Here is an 18,935-nt window from a genome sequence, read left to right on the forward strand (position 1 = left end):
CCTTTCCTTCTGCTGTCACTCTATCACTCCTTAATCATTAATATCACGGCTTTGACCCGGGCCAATGAGGATGAGGCAGGGATTTGCATAATTAGCCCCACTTGGTGGACAAGTCCCACTCCAGACCCTGTGAGTGCGTCTCTAGTGGGCTTGCTCAATTTCACATGTAGGAGACTGCGTACAGCTGAGAGGAGGGAAAGTGCCAAACAAATGACAAGCAGACAAAAGACTGCATGCTGTAGGTTTTGTGATATAGGAGTGTTGCCCCAGGAAAAAAAAGGAAATACATAGTTTAGTGGTGGCGTTGACATTAGCATTGCTTCAGTCAAAATGTCGAGTGGATGAGATAACTTTTGAAACTTTCAGCAATGAGACGAATACAGGAGGCGGATTTCCTTGCTGCATTGAAACTGATAAATTACATGCTGAGTGGAGTGAATGGTTCTTGTTCATATGTCGTGCTTTTCAAACCATATTACTTGAATATAAGTACATAGGTTTCTTTAGCAGCATAAAAGCAGCATATTTTATATAGTAGTTGATCATCATACGTTTTGCATGTAAAGTAACTAGAGCTCATGAATTGGGATTCATTGGCACGCATACCGAATATATTATAAATAAAAAATAATTAAATATCAGGTGGCTCGTAGTATTGATTAGTTATGGCGAAGTAAATATACAGGAAGTATGAAAAAGCTGATTTGGTGCATCGAATTGACCGCGAGAAGAAGAACAGTAAAATAAAAAAGGAGTGAAGAAAAATCAGAGTATTATTAGTTAATCCAAGAGACAGAATTAAAATCCCGTCCATCCCTTCTCTTGTCCTGTCATTGTAAAGTCAGACGAACCACAACAGGGAGTGACATTTCTGGTGAAGTTGCAGCGAACGGTCATTTTATTTATTTGACAGACGTAGTTCCCTTGACATTTATTGTATAACTTCTTTATTGACAAAAAAACCCCTCTCTGCCTTAAGCAAATGTTAAAAATATTGAGTATGTTTTATAAAAATTTCAAACTCTCCATTCAGTCATTAAAATTCAATATATAACTCATAATCATATCAGATAATAAAGGGTTATAAACCTTATTTCGATTGTTATAGACTTGTGTTCTCATCCAAACCAACACCACCGATGTACTTTAAGTAAGCAGAGCGGAGAGGATGAAGAAAGGGACAAGTGAAGGGATGAAAGGATGGATGGATGTAACGGAGAGTAGATGTGCAGAGGAATAACATTAAAGAAGGCAGCACTGAAGGAGCACGTCCAGACAGAGTGGTCTGAAGCCCAGGGGACGTCAGCCTTTATCACACCCACACACACACACACACAGAAACACACACTCAAACTGAAGCACCTCTCGTCAGTCTGACAATCCCCCACACCATTAGCTCTAAAGATTTCTTTATTGGTATATGTCATGCACTGAGTTTTCCTAGAAAACAGCAGTGCCTAGTTATGAAGTAATAGCCTCAATCAGTGGCTGGCTCTGTGCCTGAACCTGGGCTCGTAGCTTAATCATCACTGTTTGGTTTTCTCCATGGATACAGCGAAGACATCCCATAACACTCCCACTTTATGACAACATGCCCCAAAAGTAGGAAAAATGAGGCCCGTCGTTGTTTTGAGAAGAATGAAGTGGTTATGCAAGTTAAGAACAGACAAGGCAAGAGTCTGTTGATACATGAGAATCACATTAGGCTGATCACATCTTGTTTCGCTTCATGGCGATACAGCCGGTGTGTGCGACGGGAAAGAAAGGCTCAGAGAGTAGAGCGTGTGACAGAATGAGGCGAGTAAAAAAGGAAAGTAAAAGACGGACGAGCCAAGGTTATTTCCACTGTCGAGAGCAGTTCCTGACTTTCCTAATTTCCTAAGATGGAGCATCTCCTCTGGAGTCCCAGCAAAGGAAGAGAAAACCAAACGAAGAGGCTTTTGGAAAGTTCAGAGAGGGAACGTAATCTGTGGCGGGGCATAAAGGGAATTTACATGGACGCTAAAGTCCAGCTGTGGACATTTAACAGCAGGAAGCCTGAGGCATACAGGCCCGCACAGCCTTCTCTGTATAAACGTATTAAGCTAATACTGCCAGGCTCACAACCAACATGTAACACGAATCAAACAGAGCATCGTGCCTACTCTGCTCTAATAGGGTTCAACAGAATGAGACGAGGAGAGCTGCAATTGACCCGTGATAACCCAAGCACTTCATGGTCTCTCTCCTTGTCTTGAAAATATACTTGATTAAGCTCTGAGGACCAAAACATTGTACAGTTATGAAACAACTTTTTTTTCCACTTACGAGTCTGCATGTGGGAGTCTTTCACAAGGTTTGGGAAGGCGAAGTTATAAACATTGAGTATTGATTTATGGTCACTCTTACAGCAGGGATGGTATGTTCAACAGTAAACTGTAGATTTATGATGGTGCCAAATACCACTGGACGGATGTGAACATCTGAGAGTTAACACCTGCCAACGCAGGCCTTCTTGAAGACAGAGAGGCCATGTATAGAGCTGGCACGAACGGCAGCTGGCCACACACTGGATATCTCGCAGATGGCCCGGAAATGGAGCCCTTGGATTTACTTTTATATGGGACAAGTCTGCGGCACATGATTTACATACAATGCCAACATTTGGTGCCAATGCAGGAAGTAGTTTGAAGTGTTTACGTCCCGTCACAGACCAAAAATAGTAATAATACTTTAAAATTATGGAGAAATCATGGTTACTGTAACCATATCTTGCAGCTGGACAATGGTTTATTTGTCATTCCAAGTTGCCATACTATATTATAAGAGTAAATAAATAAAAACGTTGGTGCTCAATGTTCAAAAACACTGCAGAGTCGTTCAGTATCAATGTTCAGTCGGGTAAGGTTGAAAAGGAAAAACGTAGCCACTGTCTTACATCATGCATAGTAAAGTCCATGATCATATAGTGCAGAACAACACCATGAAGCGCTACCCTTTAGTTACTGAATTAATCTAAAATTGACCCAGAATTCAAAAGTGACCTGCCCATCCAAGCCTTACAAGTGCTCCACCTGCCTGTTACTTCATGGCACTGTCTATTAAGTACTTCCAGGGCGTCCAGGGTTGCTTCTGTATCCTGAAATGCCTCCTCCAATTTACACTATTGCTCAGTCTGTAACTCTCTCTCAGCAACACCTCCATCCCAGCAGCTGCAGACTGAGGTTGAGGGACTGCAGTGGATCAAATGTGGAAGTGGAGCGTGAATGGTGGAGAGCTGGAGGTGGAGTCTTAACTGCCTCTACCTCTGCTCTCCGTCTCATTCTCTTCCTGCTGGAGTCACTTTGGGCCGATCAACCTGCGAAAGAGTGTGAAATAGCGGCGCTGGGATCTCATCCATCAAATCCACATGGAAGGCCCTGGAGGGCCCCGTGTGGAGAACAGTAACCACATCCAATATCGTATTAAAACAATGAAAGAACTGAGCCTCCATCTTCACAAAGATACTATCAAATTAAAGATGTCCATCATGGATCACTTAACTGGCTACCAATATGGTTTGACAGATCACTTTAGGGTCTGCTGCCATCAGCATGAATCCATTTGTGATATTAATGGCGATGAGCTTGACAACAAGGCCTACAATTGATCCAGGGTTGTTTTTCTTTGTTTAATATGGCAGCATTGAGCTCATAGTGCTAGTCTCCTCCACAGCCCTCTCCATCCCGAAGAGCTTTAATCTCCCACTGGGCCTCTGGGCGACCCATCCAACAGACATTTGCATACATCTGCATATTTCCCATTAGGCTCCACTTGTTGCCTTTTCATGGAAAACTCGGATATGGTGATGATCACCCTCGACGGTAATGGTCCTATCTTTCTCCGCCTCTTTCTTTCTTCCTTTTCTCCCTAACTTTTTTTTCTCTTGATCCCTTGTTTCCACTCTGCCGTCTCTCTCTCTCTCCCTCTCTCTGTCATAGCTGTGTTCAGAGTGTGGTATGGAAGTCTGATCCGGAGACAAAGGGAGAAGCTCCCGGTTAGATCAGCGGCGCTAGCTATAGTAAACCATCTGGGGCCACTGACAGCCTCCGGCCTGAGAGAACACAATAACAAGACAGAATAAATAAATTCAGCGCACAATGACCACGTCTGAACCAGACTAATTAGATTAATATGTGATCAACTATTCAATTAGGCCCATTCAGCCGCAGAGCTCAAGAGGTATGGATACATGCAAATGAGATGAGTGAGCACAAATTGGGGGAGAAAATGCCGTCATGGGAGATGGAATGGATGGATAAAGAGTGTTAACAACCTCTACATATATATATATATTCACTGAGACGACTGTTTGCACACATACAGGCGAGTGGATTAGTGTTGGATGCCACGTCACAGGTGCCAACGCGTTGAACGGCAGCACGTAACTTTAGAAGGCCAGCTGTTGACGAGCAGCGGTGGAGTCAAATCAGCGCTGAGGCGGGTTAAAATACTCTCTAACTGACGCCAGTGTTTATTTATCTGAGAGCCAATGTTTGACAGGTGGACAGAACACTGTGGTTTGCTCAGAGTAGTGTGAATATGAGTCAGGGTCAAGCTTTCAGATAGACTGGGGGACGCTGGAAAAGACAGTTTTCAATGAAACCAAAAGGGTACACCAAAATGACAAGGAAAAAGACAACCTTCCTGCTCTTTTCTACTAGTGGTGGCATCTAGCCTCGCAGATAGTTGTTATTTTCATCTGCCTCCAACGCAATGGACGCGAAGACTGTTCCTGTTACCTCAGATAATTCACAGGCCTCATTGTCAACGGTTTACACTGGAACTACTTTCTGCTGAAGGCATCGAGGTCTGTGGAACATCCAGAGTAACCACGACATTGTGTCTGAAAAGACAAATTATATTAAATGTCAGAGTTTTAAGAATGAAATTCAATTCACTTCCATTGTACCGGGTTGTTTCAGAGGCAGCTATGTCAACTACTGGCATGGCTGGATCTTAATAAGGGTAAGTGAGAAGGTATGTTGGTCAGATTGGTCTAAACATGCGTAGAAAATGACCAAATCAAGAGCAGACGGAAATCATATTTAGCACCACCTATTGGACAACAAGAAGTCATGGCAGTGTTCTCTGAATAAAATATGACTTTATTAGCTTCCTATTATCAGGACGAGTGTTATGCTATCAAAAATAAAGTGCACTAAAGAAGGTGGCATTCACCAAAAAGCTCAGCATCACCTTTCCCTGGCTGCTTAATTTTCTCCCAGGCACTAATCAAGCGCCTGTCTCCGCTCACGAACGGAGAGGGAAACCTCGAGCATTTAAATGTGCATTTAATTGCGTTGGTTCTGGAAGCGTCGTTAAGTAAGAGCTGGGAAATACATTTCTTAATGCGACTTAGTGATGCCCGGCAAATCAAAGACCATCAAGCGAATTAATGAGGGTGAGCGGCGAGCGCATTAAGAGTAGAGACGGAGCGCCTCCATAAACAAATACATATCTCTCAACTAGACAGCAGGGACAGAGGGATAATGTGGAAGACGTAATAAATACACTTCCCTGCCAATAGGCATGCTACGCTATCCATTCCAGCACAATTTGCCCCACTTTAATGGTGTAAATACACACACACACCTTTTCTTCCACTATGATTTTAAAAGGCAGACAGATGCTTCTTCAGCGGCGTTCCTTTGCTCCTGTGAATAGAGCTGAGAAAGCTTCTAAAGAAGAAGAGAGGAGCGGGCAGGAGGTGGGGGAGGTGGCGGTGGAGGGGAGGGGGCAGAGATGAAAAAGAGGAGAACTAGAAATATGAAACCTTCCTGGTTATTAAAAGCTGTCTTGCGAGGGCAGCGCTCCTGTTGTTAAGTACTCTTTCAATTATTAACGGTGCCGCCGCTTTTATTCGCTGGTTGTGAATGCCAATACAGCTCCAACACACACTTTCACCGCCTTCCTTCTTCTCTTTTCTACTTGGTAACAGGCGAACACACACATCAGGTATTCAGCTGTAATTGTCGCAGAGCTGGTGAGAGGACAGGTCAACAGTGAGAACGATTATATAAAACTGGATGTTTTGAGACTGTCTGAGAGCTCTAAAGATGGCCAGAGACAAAGAAAATAACTTTAGCATTATGGCGAAATTCAAAAACCACTCACTGAAACATTTTCCAGCCTGAGCGGGCCAGCCTCTGGGGGGAGCTGCAGGTATACACTGATGGCCAACAGCACTCAGGTCAGGCCCAGTTTGGGGCATTTTTCTCAGCTGTCAAGTGCCCGTCAAGCTTCAGCAATAAAGGAGAGGAGATAAGGAGGGAGATTTGAGATAGTTGGGACTGAGCCGTGGGCAATAAGAGAGGAGCAGGAAGCTTTTAGGGTGTTATCCTGCCTCTCTGTTCGCAGCTCCAAATGTTCCTGCGCCTCTGATGAGACGGGCTCATATGACAGATTACCAGCACAAATGCTGCTTGAGGAAAAGCTGGCACAGGGAGACATCCAAACGCACCACCGTCAGATATGTGACTGTGTGTGTTGGACAGTGTGTGGTGTGTAGAAAGAGAGAGACGGATGGTATCCGGTAGAACGGCAGGATCATATTCATGCCTGATGTCGTCACTGGATGAATGTAATAAGATGTCTTCTGGCATGAAAATGCAGGACATCACTCACATATTCATGCACTTATGGCTGCAGTTCTCTGTGACGTTCGAGGAAGTCAAATTCCATTGAAAACACGAGGGATACTTTGACTTTAAGGCTGCATTCATCGTTTGTAAATGGTCTGTGATTGCTTTATTTACCTTTTGGTTGCCAGGTTGTAATTAAGTCCTTTAGGCTGGTGTTTATCCATATATCTTTTTAGCTGGATATTTATTAACCATAAACTTATAAACTACTGAGTGGTGCCTTCTTCTGTTATTCAGTTGACAAGACATTATCCTAATCAAACATTATTATTTTAGTCTGCAGTTGAAGTCTTATTTCAACCTGTTTCAAGTATTTTACAACATCAAGTTTAATTTTCTTGGTTGCACTGAAGCAACTGGAAAAAGACGGAATAACACTAGTCACTGCACGTTTTAAGGAAATAATTTTTCGGATTCTAAAGACGGAAATGATTTGACATGACAGAGATGCCTTTGGAGTGTTTTTGAATGGAGGTTCCTGACACAAAAAGGGGAGGTTAGACGTTCATAGCTTGCTGCGTGCCTATTTTTGGGCATTTAGAGAGCACTTGTTTTAAAGCTAAGCCCAGTCATTCTGCGCATTGAAAGTTAGCAGAGTAGGGAATGTTGGACTGAGCGGGAGCGCTGCTTATCGACCATGGCCGGGCGCGTTTCCACTCTGGAGATGGGACGCGGGGCACTGGGGCGTGCTGACGACCATCCCTCGGGACTCCTGTCCAATTACAGCTCAAAATGAGCCAGGAGAGCGCAGAGATAGGGCTGGGCGCACCAAGGTGATGATGGAAGGAGGGAGGGGGCGGAGAGATGGAAAGTAAGGGGGCCAAGGACATGAGTAGCACTTGAAATTAATGTGGCAGGGTGGAGCGGGACTCCCAGGGGTGAGAGGAGGGCCCACTGATGACATTAACTCTGCCCTCAAGCAGCCGTTAGGGGGCGAGAGGTGCCAGTAATCTCCGGACACAGAGCAGGGAAGGCTCACAAGGTTCCCCAGATTGCAGTGCTGCCGACGGGCTAACACGGTGCCGCGAGCGGCCTGGAACATCAGCCGTGGTGATGTACGGCGAGTTAACTGTGCGTGACACTATTAGATGAAGCCAGACACCCCTGATGCTCAATACAACTCATGAGATCTGAAAAGCATGATCAAATAACTAAGCTGAGAATTTCAGGTTGCAATCCAGATTTCATTCTGACCCACATCACGTAAAAACTGACAAATTGAAAGATTTCAGCAAAGATTTTAATAAGCGCTGGCGTTCTGAGGGCTTTCATTTGAAATGTCATATTTGGACGACTTTGCTCCGAGAGCTATTAAGCAGAAATGTGTTCGTCTATAAAAGAGCTCTTCTGTGTGTGATTGCCATTTAATAGCCAGCCATACGTTCACGCTCCAGTCTCGCTTTAATGTTGCAGTGCACCAGGGACCGCCAGCAAGCGAGGAGAGAGAACCCAAGGCCTGGAAACACCACGTCCAAATTACCGTCATCTTCCAAAGAACGGCGTCGAGGGGATGAGATGAAATGTTGTCATAATGTTGCTGTGGTGGAGCTCATTGCCTGCACATTCGGTGTGTACGGCCACAAGATACGACGCAGACTGCAATAATAACGCGCGGTACAAACACCAGCATTACAGCCATAAATCTGATTTGATTACACATTCAATGCCAATTTAATTAATACTAGACTGCTTGTGTGTCAGAAGCCCTAATTTGATTGTAATTCTACATTTCCAGACCAGACAACACACAAGTACACTTGTTGTATCATTTCTGCTGGTTTTAAAACATGCATTTTGTGACTTTCAGAGCATGAAAAATAGTCGAGTTTAACTTTACAGATAGTGAATAATAGCAGAAGACATCAGCTAGTATCAGTTGCAATCCAAAAATAACCGGCTATCAGTGAAATCCTATCAATAAGAAAGTGGCACAGACAAGTGCACTTGTGTTCTCTGTCTGACACAAAGAAAACACGCCAGCCGCAGAGTCGAGAGACAGACAGAGAAACACATTTAAAGTTTTTTGCCGGGAGTCAGCGATGCTTTTAATACATACAGTCACATCAATGGCACATTAAGACCGCGTAACCACGGCAACAGACACCAGGATTATGTCAAAGAGAGGCACACAAAAGATCCGAAGATGCTTTGTTTAAAACAGTGGTAACACGGTCCTGAGAGAAAAGAAAAGAAAAGAAAGGAAAGGAAAAAGAAATAAGCAAGGTTCCAAGAAAGAAAGCTAGAAATACACTCAGGCCTGCAAGGGCAGGATTTGCAGCTCCCGCTGAGTGTGTGTGTTGTATTAATCACATTGTGGGGACATAAATTGCATTAATCACATTGTGGGGACATATATCTGTGCTGCACACATTTTGGGGACTTGCATCCATTCGGGGACACGAAGCAGGTCCCCATAAGGTCAAGCCTTTAACTATAGAGCTAAGATGTTTGTATTGGTTAGGAATAAGGTTAGAGTGGTCATGGTTAAAGTATGGGCAAGTCTCCAGGGAATGTCAATGTCCTTACAAGTGACAAAAAAAATGTTTACGCGTGTGTGTGTCATTAAATGTGTTTATGAATATCCTCAACATATCTGACACTAAACTCTACAGGATAAACTGAGGTTTCTGCTTCCCACTTCACACACACACACACACACACACACACACACACACACACACACACACACACACACACAGTATGAGACCGTAATGACCATAATGGCTCCGGGGCTCTTTCTTTAGTCATCTGACTGTAAGCACAACATTAAGCAACAGTCCACTCCTATAAAACACACACTGTCTCTGCAGCTGCAGTAACACCATCCGTCTCCTCCCGTGTCTCTCCTGCTCTTCACTACTTTCCCCCCTCTTGACATTTCCATCTTTATCCAATTCTTTGGTTTTCACGAGCCAAATTCAGCCAGGTTGGGCAGAAAGTAAGACAACTCACTTCTCAATACTTGGCCGCTTTAAAACTTTGATGCAGTGAAGTCATTCTGGACAAATCGACTGTACTTAAGAGTGCACTGGGTGGACAAAACTAAAACATCTAACATAAGGGTTAGCAAATCTTTTGTTGATATTGTCAAAGAGATGTTGGTTCAGCTCTGTTTCTATTATTTTGTCCACCCCCTGTATAAAATCAATGAACTGAGGTAAAAGTTCTATTCTAGCAAAGTGCATTGACTAATCAATGAGTTTATCTCAGAGACAAGTTGAAATGCGGACGCTCAACTGCTATAAACAACAAAGTCACATGCCTGGAGGACAACCAATCAGAGCGCAGATCCAACAGAAATGTGTCACGATGCAACATGTTGAAATATGAATACTGCTCTGCCACTTCCTTTTTTGGCTGAGAACGTCTTCTGATGACTGCGTTTCTTGAAACAGTTTTGAAAGCTTAAAATCTCCGATGTTGAAGTGCACGGTGAAGTAACAGCTGAGTCACTGAGCGGCAGCAGAGTTTGTTGAAATGAATGATCGAACTGAAGAAAAGGATCCAGATTTGCATAACACCCTGCATTTTTTTGTTTGTTTTTTTAAAGATATTTTTCGTGGCATTATTGCCTTTATTAGATAGTGACAGCTGAAGAGAGACAGGAAAGGCGGGAAAGAGAGAGAGAGAGAGAGAGAGGGAATGACATGCACCAGATCTATTTGAATTTGTTATAAAAATAAAATTGTGCTAATGTTCATTGCTGGTTGTGAAAGGGGGGTTTTCCTTCCTTTCACACAGATGTAACGACTCAGAGTCTGGAGCGAATCGGCTCTGGTTGAGCTTCATTACATCATACAGTATTCCCGCTATCTGGACCCCACCCTGCAGCGCTGTTCCCTTTTCCACACTATGGCAGTGTGTGTGTGTGTGTGTGTGATCTCCCACGTGGCATACACTCAGTGTGAGAGTTGTGTTATTCCTGCTCTTGCCGGTGCCAGTATCTGTTGATGTCATACAACCCCTGACCTCTGATCCCAACCCTCCTCACTAAACCTGCCTGGGTTTAACTGACGGACTCCAAAAGCTCTCAAACAGAAGATCCAGACAGCGTCTAAATTTGTCAGTTATTAGTAGCAGCCTGGTTGTATCCAGTTGACAGTGATCATGACTGTGAGCCCTCTGCAGTCAGTCAGCTTCACTTCCTGTTTTTCAAAAATAAAAAGCATTGCTCCGTCTCTCTTCTCTTATTCTCTTGAGCTTGCTCAGCACCACCCCCCCCTTCCCGTTTGCAACACTCCAGGGTCACCATCTGCATGGCAACACTCACAGCGTGACACTTCCATAACCCAGGAGGAGGAAGAGAGCGACGGAGCACAGACCTCACTCTCTTTCACTCTCTATTCACAGGCCACCCATAATTCATTAGCTCTCCCTCTCATCCTCTATATTTTTCCCTCTCTGCAGTGTGACCGATGCAGGTTTCTGAAAGCTCGTCGGGATACTTTCTGAAATGAAGGTGCTGACAGTTGATATTTCGTACCGCCATTCAGCATGTTTTAAATTTGACCATTTTCATGCCAAACTTCACCCAGAAAAAGCTATATTTTAGACCGTGGAACAATAAAATCCCCCCATTGAAACCAAAGATGGTATTAACAGTAATGCATACGTGTACAGTATAATCAAACCGCACCTTACTTTTTAAAATTGAGCCGACGTCTTTGGTTCTTTTTGTGAAATAAAATCAATACATGGAGAACATATCCATCTCCATGAAGAATAATGATTTCCTTTTACAGATGGCCTGTGGTTCTGCACAGCTTCAGTCTGACCTGTTGAAGTGATCCTTGTAAAACCAAACACTCACTCTGATTGGTCAGTTTTTTTTCATTTGGCCTCTGGTCATGCGTTGCCTGCTTTTTTTTTTTTTTTTTTTTCCTTTTGGCTTCACTTTGAGCACCCATCAGTCACACACAAAGAGATTTAATTCCCTTTTTTTTCTTATTTTCACCGGGCAGAGTGCCAATGTTATTTTTTCTTCACTGACTCTCACCCCCTCATCCCTCCTCCTCCTCTTCTATTCCTCCCATCCTCCCTCCCTCCTCCTCTTCACCCCCCTCCTTTACTCCGCTAAGCTTTCCGTTTCGGTTGCAAGCGAAAGCTGTTTATTTATTCAGACAAGATCTATTTTTCCCTCTCACCCCCCCCACCCCTTTTCTCTTTCTCTCCATCATCATCTTCCTCTCTCCGGTTACATGCTTGTAGAGGATCACTGTGAGTGGGAAAAATGGGGGGGGGGCATCCGAAGTGTTGGAAGAGAGCGGAGGAAATCTGCCGTGGATAATGATTCAGAGGTGAAGGAGGAATTTAAAAGAGAGAAAAAAAGAAGGGATGAACAGAGAGGAGGTGGAGGAGAGAGTCGACTTCCTGTGTCTCTCAAGCCATACGGCACAAAGGTGGTGGTGTGTCACCGGGGGAAACACACACACACACACACACACACACAGGTATAAAGCTTCTTTATGGGCCGGGTCGCCGTGAGAATAAGACTGTAACAAAGTACAGCACTAAAATACAGCCAGAGGGAATGATTAGTGTGTGTGTGTGTGTGTGTGTGTGTGTGTGTGTGTGTGTGTGTGAGGAGAGAGCGAGTGGGTTGGTGAGAGAGAGAGATAGAGATAGAGTGCCGTGCTTCAGGTGGTGCATTATTAAACAGATTTGTCACTTTGGGCCAATGGTGTTAAGTGTGTGTGTGTGTGTGTGTGTGTGTGTGTGTGTGTGTGTTAGATGCATGTGTGTGTGCAGAGGCTAATGTATGGGCTGCACTGAGCAGTTTAAGTTGAAATAAAAGCAAATTGGCTTCTCAAACAGAGAGAAAAGAGAAAAAGGACAAAAACACAGACAGAAGGCAGACAGAGAAAAACACAAGGAGGAAAAAAAAAGGACAAGCAAGCAGAAAGAAAGACAGTTGATGCACCTCATTCTCACTGACTATGTACTGTCTGCATGCACACACACACACACACACACACACACACACGCGCGCAGGTCGTCATGCGAGGTGTGTGTGTGTGTGTGTGGTACAGTTGTGTTTTTAAATCCCTGCGGCTGCTGTTGACTAAGCTGATCTTTGTTTGGGAAAAAAAAAAACAGCTCCTGCATCTGCCATGACAGGCAACAACACTTGTTTTAGTCAAAAATAACATTAAAGAGACAGACGGTGTCCTCTGCGTGTGTGTGTGTGTGATCTGCAAGCCTGAGGTAGGTAATCTTACTTTTGGAAGAAATCAGGCGACATGAACGCTGAATTTGGCAACAAATGCAGAAGATAGGAGAGGAACACACACACACACACGCACACACACACAGTAACCTGTTTGAAAGGCTGAACATTTGCAGCACTGCGACTGAAATATACTTGCAAAGGCAGAACAATACCCAGAGTTTGACTTTCATGGCAGGAGGAGACACAGAAACTACATTATGACATTTTGATACATATTTTAAAATACGTCCATTTTCATTCCTCAGCTGTTGAGAGGAATTCACCTCCTTTACTCCGGTGAAACTGTGATACAACACAGGCAGAAGTCCTGCGCACAAAATGTAACTTGAGTATCAAAAGTAAAAGTACTCAACATGCAGCATGACTGCAGTCAGATTACAGAGTTTAGTTCAGTGTTTTCCATCGCAGGCAGAAAATAATGCCCCCCCCCTATACTAACTACATAAAAAGTGAATTATTTTTGATGAAATAAAACATTGAGGGAAAAGAGCAGAGGTGCTTTTCCACATAGCAAACACCGGATTTATAGCGACTGTGGCTAAATGCAAAAGCTGGAAGGATTTCCTGCTTTTCTTCGTCTTATATGAAGGTAAACTTTGAGTTCACACCTGCAAAACGTTTCCTCTGAACTCTGGAATCTTGTAACGTTACGCAAGATAAGATATTATGGCCCTAATGATTATTTGTTTAACACAGATTATTTGGCAGATCTACTAATAATGGAAGGGTAGTTTAATCTGTAAAAATGATGACAAGTAACTGCACCTGTTATGTCATGTAGTGGAGGAAAAACTACTACATCTACCTATGAAAAGTAGTGCAGTACAAGTACCTCGAAAATGTACTCAAGGACAGCACTGGAGTTCATGTACTTCGTAACTGTCCACCGCTGTAAATCCCATATTAATAACCCTATAATAACTATCATATCAGAGGTGGCATTGACTGAACAATATCCAACTTTTAATAAAACACAGCCTGCCGAACACACACACACACACACACACACACACACACACACACACACACCTGGCTACACTTCCTCCTCTCTCCTGTAATTTCTAGTCTTTCCTGCTCCTCTGTAGCTTTTCCAGTCCCCTTCCCTCTCTGTCATCTTCCCTCCGTCTCTTTTGTGTTTCGTGACGCTCTCTCGCCTCAGCTATGTAATTATCCCTCGCTGATTCCAGGGGGTTCGGAGGAATTCAGCCCTCCCCCTCGTTCTCCTTCTGCCCGCCCCGTCCGCCTCCGTCACTCGGATGCTGAATGCCGTATTGTTCTCTGCCGCTACAAAGCTTTGATTGACAGCTGTGGGAAGCAGAGAGTGAATTTTTTGTCCGCCCCGTGGCACCCGGACCCCCCCCCCCCCCCCCACCACCACCACCTCTTCTCGCTGCCATCACTTTATTTCAACTTGTCACTCTGCTTCATTCCTGTATCACAGCATTTAAGTGATGTGGTGGTTGAAAAACAAGCTCCAGTTTGAACATTGCTTCGATTTTTTTTGTTAATATATCAGACTGTGGATTTCACAGCCCAAAGGTGACTAAACTTTATTCTGTAAATGAACCACCGCCACACACGGATCAACCTTCTAAGGTGTTTCCTGTGAACCCAGAATAAACCCTGGAAATAGCTCGTTAGGACGTCACGTGACTGAAACAGCGTCATCATTCACATGCGTCAAATTCAGTTGCAAACACCAGGGAGCAAATCAGAGCGGGGGGGGGGGGGCAGAGACTGTGGAAAAAGTATCACAAAAAAAACAAATAAACCTCATTTCGACACTGAAAACACATTGATGGAAATATGGAAAGGAAGGGGGGGGGGCTTTTTCCAAAGTTAGAGGGATTCATCAAGTTTTTATCAAGATTTTGATTTTAAAATCAAACATTCGCTGTTTTTGACTCTCCTGATACATCACAGCTGCCACATTTTACATAAAGGCTTCAGTCGCCCGTGACAGTCGAACACGCTGAGCCTCCTCCAAACAGACAATCAGGAAATTCTGGGAAAACCACTTAAAATGTGGCATTTTCTAAGCACGAAAATGCTGGAATGTAAAGATAAAACGCTGACTATCGGCTGCTTCACGCTGAAAATCATTAACTGCCTTTACGAAATGTTTTCACTCTAACCCTTTAGTCAAAACCAGTATAATCCTGAATGGAGAGAAAGGTCTGGCTTATAGATAAAGCACCACACACACTCGCTCTCCGCACTCACACACACACACACACACACACTATCAGAGGGGATTTAAAGATTCAAACAGTGGTCTTGGTAATTAGGCAGATGGATTTGTGCCTCTCCTCCCGGTCCGGCGGGATATAAAGCGACACATAATGCAAGCGGACCAACTCTTTAAGTGGATTAATTAAAACCAACACTGCGGGGTCAAAGGTCAAGCCCCCTTTTGCTGTCAACCTCCTCACTCTTCCCTTTCCTTTTCCCTCCCGCCTCGCTCGGAGGGCACTCGAGCTGCGGGACGCCACACCTGCGTAAGCGAAAGGATCCAGATGACTGGACGGAGAAAGCGGACCTCGAAAAGATCGAGGAGGGAAAGCGGAGCAGCGAAGGGACGATGGTGGTGGACTTTTTTTTCTTTTTTTTTTTAAACATTTCAGCTCGTACAGAAGGACTCATTTTCACATTAGCCCTAAAAAAATATGCGCTTGATCTTCGACTAAACCTCGAGTTTGGCCGTGTTTCTCTTCGAAAACACACTTTTAATCTCAGCTGTTTCTGAATATCCAGCAATGATTTAACCAGACGGTGAAAGAATAAAAACCTGAGCTCTCCTCTCTCCCCTCCATAATTGAATACAGAACACACCTTGTCTTTGCCGTGTGTGTGTGTGTGTGTGTGTGTGTGTGGTAGCTGGATGTAATCAGATGGAATTAATATGCATGCTGTTTCTCATTATGGAATAACTGAACTGCACTTCAGATATGTGGCGTGCACTGTGAGAGGCACGGACAGATTTCTAACATCCATCCACTGCGCTGCCTCTGGAACATGAGTGTGTGTTTGTGTGTGTGTGTGTGTGTGTGTGTGTGTGTGTGGAGACAATATATAAGATAGCAGTGGAGGCAGAAGAAAAGACACACCCCGCTTGCTTTAACACATGCATGCACACACATTTGTCACTTGCATTAACTCCTTATTGTGTTTAAAGTAAATCAGATTCCACAGGGCTGCATTAATCAGCTAATTGTGCTAATATGCATATCATGTTGCCTAATTGTGTTACAGCAGCGAGGTCTCATCTTTCATCTGCAGCTTGTTTTAAAGTTAATGATGCAAACCTATTTTTTTTTTTGGGGGGGGGGGGGGGGTTTGTTACATTTGACCAGCGGAAAACCGAGTCCACTGGGTCGCTCGGTCGTCGCTGTCGCTCCACCACAACGCAGAGAATCCAGGTTTCAGCTGCGTTGTGCTAAAATTAAGAAAACGACATCTAACCAAATCAAGTGTTTGTGCTCGCTGTCGCTTCCCTTTGTTCAACTGCTCGACAACAACAACAACAACAACAACAACAACAGCACACACTTTCTTGTTAATGCTGTGTTTATGATATGAGTCTCCGAGTGTGTGTGTGAGTGTGTGTGTGTGTGTGAGCGTGACGGAGGTGAGTCTCATTAGGGAGAATACGACGCAGAGAACGCCGCCGAGGTGCTTCATTATCATAAATGATTGAGAAGTGTGTTTGTGGGCGTGAGTGCTCATTTGTGTGTATGTGTGTGTGTGTGTGTGTGTGAGGAAACGAGCGAGTTGGTGAAAGTGTGTGTGTGTGTGTGTGTGACCCCGAGAGAGTATGAGTGACGGGCCGGCGGTAAGCTGGTCTTTATTAAGATGCGCCGTCTTTGGAGAGGGACAGCTGCTGCTGCCTCTAATCTGGAGGAACAAAGGTTTAATAGAAAGAAGAGACGAGAGACAGAGGGGAGTAAATAATCCTCCGTCTCCTTCCAGCCTTCCTTTCCCCCCCCCCTCTCTCGCTTCCTTCCTTCCTTCCTTCCTAACGACTGATTGACTCCGCCTGCTCTCGCCAATGAAACTCTCTTCGGTGCAAAAGTTTGCATTTGGCCTTTGACCTTTGACCTTTACAGCTAACGCGGCGGCTGCGCGGCCAAAGCAAACAGACCGGGAGGAGACGAGCGTGTGTCCACAGAGAAAGTCTCTGCGGTGGCTATTTATGAGTGTGTGTGTGTGTGTGTGTGTGTGTGTCAGGTCAGCTGCATGTCCTATTTCTCAGTCTGGATGGTCATCACTGCCTGTTTGGGAATGACATCATTTAGCCCCCCCCCCTCGTCCATCAGCAGTTTACTGAAATATGCCTGCTCTACATTACTCCACTCGTTTTCTATTTTGGATTTGTGGATAATGATAGTGGGATGGAGGGCAGTGGGGGGGGTAGAAATGATAAAAGAGGGGAGAGGCAGCATTAAAAGAATGATTTGAGGGTCTTGAGGGTTCTGTCTCCTCTCTCCGTTTCTAAAATAGAATTTGCGATAGTCCCCGCCGCCGCCGCCGCCGCCGAGTGTGTCGAGGGAATAATGACTTATTTATCAAATGGCTGAAATATTCACGGACAAGGCCTTTTAAAATCCAGCTTTTAAATTCATAGGCTTTTCTGCTGAGATGCTTAATGACAGTGAATGTATTCATAGTGATTTGCAGGTCCAGGATAGAGCCTCCTGTCCTGCCTATGAGTCTAATAGCTGTTTGACAAAAAGGAGAGTGCTCACTCAAGACAAGGTGAGCAAGAAAAGTTTCACCTTTGACCTCACGGAGGAGGGGGGGGGGGGCTCAGTGAATCAGATGTGTGTCAGAGCCGCCTCCCCCTGCAGAGCACTCACTGGCTGTGTTGCTGGAGCAGCGCTGGAAACATGTTTTGCAGCTCGGGAGATAAAACTGTATGTTCTCTAAAAGCGCTCTGTTGCGGGCGATCAGCCATGAGTAAATTCCTGGAGGGGCACACTTTTTCTGGCGGTGCGCGAGGCTCGTCAACATTTGGAGGGACCAAATCAGCATGGGTGGAAGGAGGAGGGGGGGGGGGGGGCGGGGGTGAGGGAGGGTGATAAATGAGTGTTATTCTTACTTCTACGCTGGAACGGACGAAGTTTGGAGATGCTGGTGGTGATGAAGCCGTGCGGGGCAGCATGGGGGGGGGGGGGGTTAATGAGATGTACGCAGACACGGAACAGCTTGCATGCGTCAGACTCATGACAGCGCAGCGGAGAAGAGGGAGAGGAGCTCACAAAGTGGAAAGAGCGCTGTGCTCGGCGCAGATTATAGCCAAATGGCGCAATCCGTGCGTAATTACGCACCGCAGCGCCGGAACCAGAGCTCTGAAGGCTGCGAGCTGCGCCGCGTCCCACCCTTGTTTTCTCCAAAAACACCAGCGCACTTCTGTCTGTCCCCTCTCTGCTATCACCCCGTGTACAATGGCGAGGCTGTGGAGAAACTGACCGGGCGCTTACCTTAACACGTTCCAGCTTTTCAGAGGGTCCAGGTCTGAAATTATAGAAACCATGGTCGACTGGCTGGGCAGCACCGGGAGAGGGAGGGGGTGCGGCAGAAAAAGATCGAAAGAAAAAGCGGCGCAAAGGCTGTAAACTCCGTCTGCGAATGGCAGCGATTGCTCGGATGCAACCCGTCCTGGTTGTTCAGTGGGTGATGAGCGCTGTCACAGCTCTCTCTCTCTCTCTCTCTCTCTCTCTCTCTCTCTCTCTCTCCCCCCGCCCCCTCCTGTACAAAGCCTGCGCGCTGCAGACGCGTCTCTGAGCTTCCTCCGGTAACTCTTTCACAGGAAGGCTGCTGCTGGAAATGCAGAGATGTACAGTAGAGGAGGGTACACCCCACCTAGGAAACTCATTTACCCATCTTCCTTTTTTTGAAATCCACCTGGGGGAATACAGTTTACACACCTTTTCAGCGCTGGCACGCTACAGAATGTGCCCACTGCAAAAAGTATTCATCTCAGTCGTCTTGTTTTGTTTCATTTTTAGGGCTCAATCCTCCTTTGGACGGATTTTTTTGTCTTT

At 45.0% G+C, this 18,935-nt stretch overlaps 1 protein-coding gene across 2 annotated transcripts in view; it reads right to left on the reverse strand.

Moving 5' to 3' along the window:
* celf2 (cugbp, Elav-like family member 2) overlaps nucleotides 1-18,452 on the reverse strand; it is a 163,452-nt gene extending 145,000 nt beyond the window's left edge. For both annotated transcript variants that reach the window (XM_070928808.1, XM_070928809.1), the window contains exon 1: nucleotides 18,372-18,452. In XM_070928808.1, the coding sequence (XP_070784909.1) occupies nucleotides 18,372-18,424 (53 nt within the window). In that variant the 5' untranslated portion in view covers nucleotides 18,425-18,452. The remainder of the gene's footprint in view (nucleotides 1-18,371) is intronic.
* Nucleotides 18,453-18,935: the final 483 nt, after the last annotated feature.

The sequence above is a fragment of the Enoplosus armatus genome, chromosome 22 (genome assembly GCF_043641665.1).
Source record: "Enoplosus armatus isolate fEnoArm2 chromosome 22, fEnoArm2.hap1, whole genome shotgun sequence".
NCBI lineage: Eukaryota > Metazoa > Chordata > Actinopteri > Centrarchiformes > Enoplosidae > Enoplosus > Enoplosus armatus.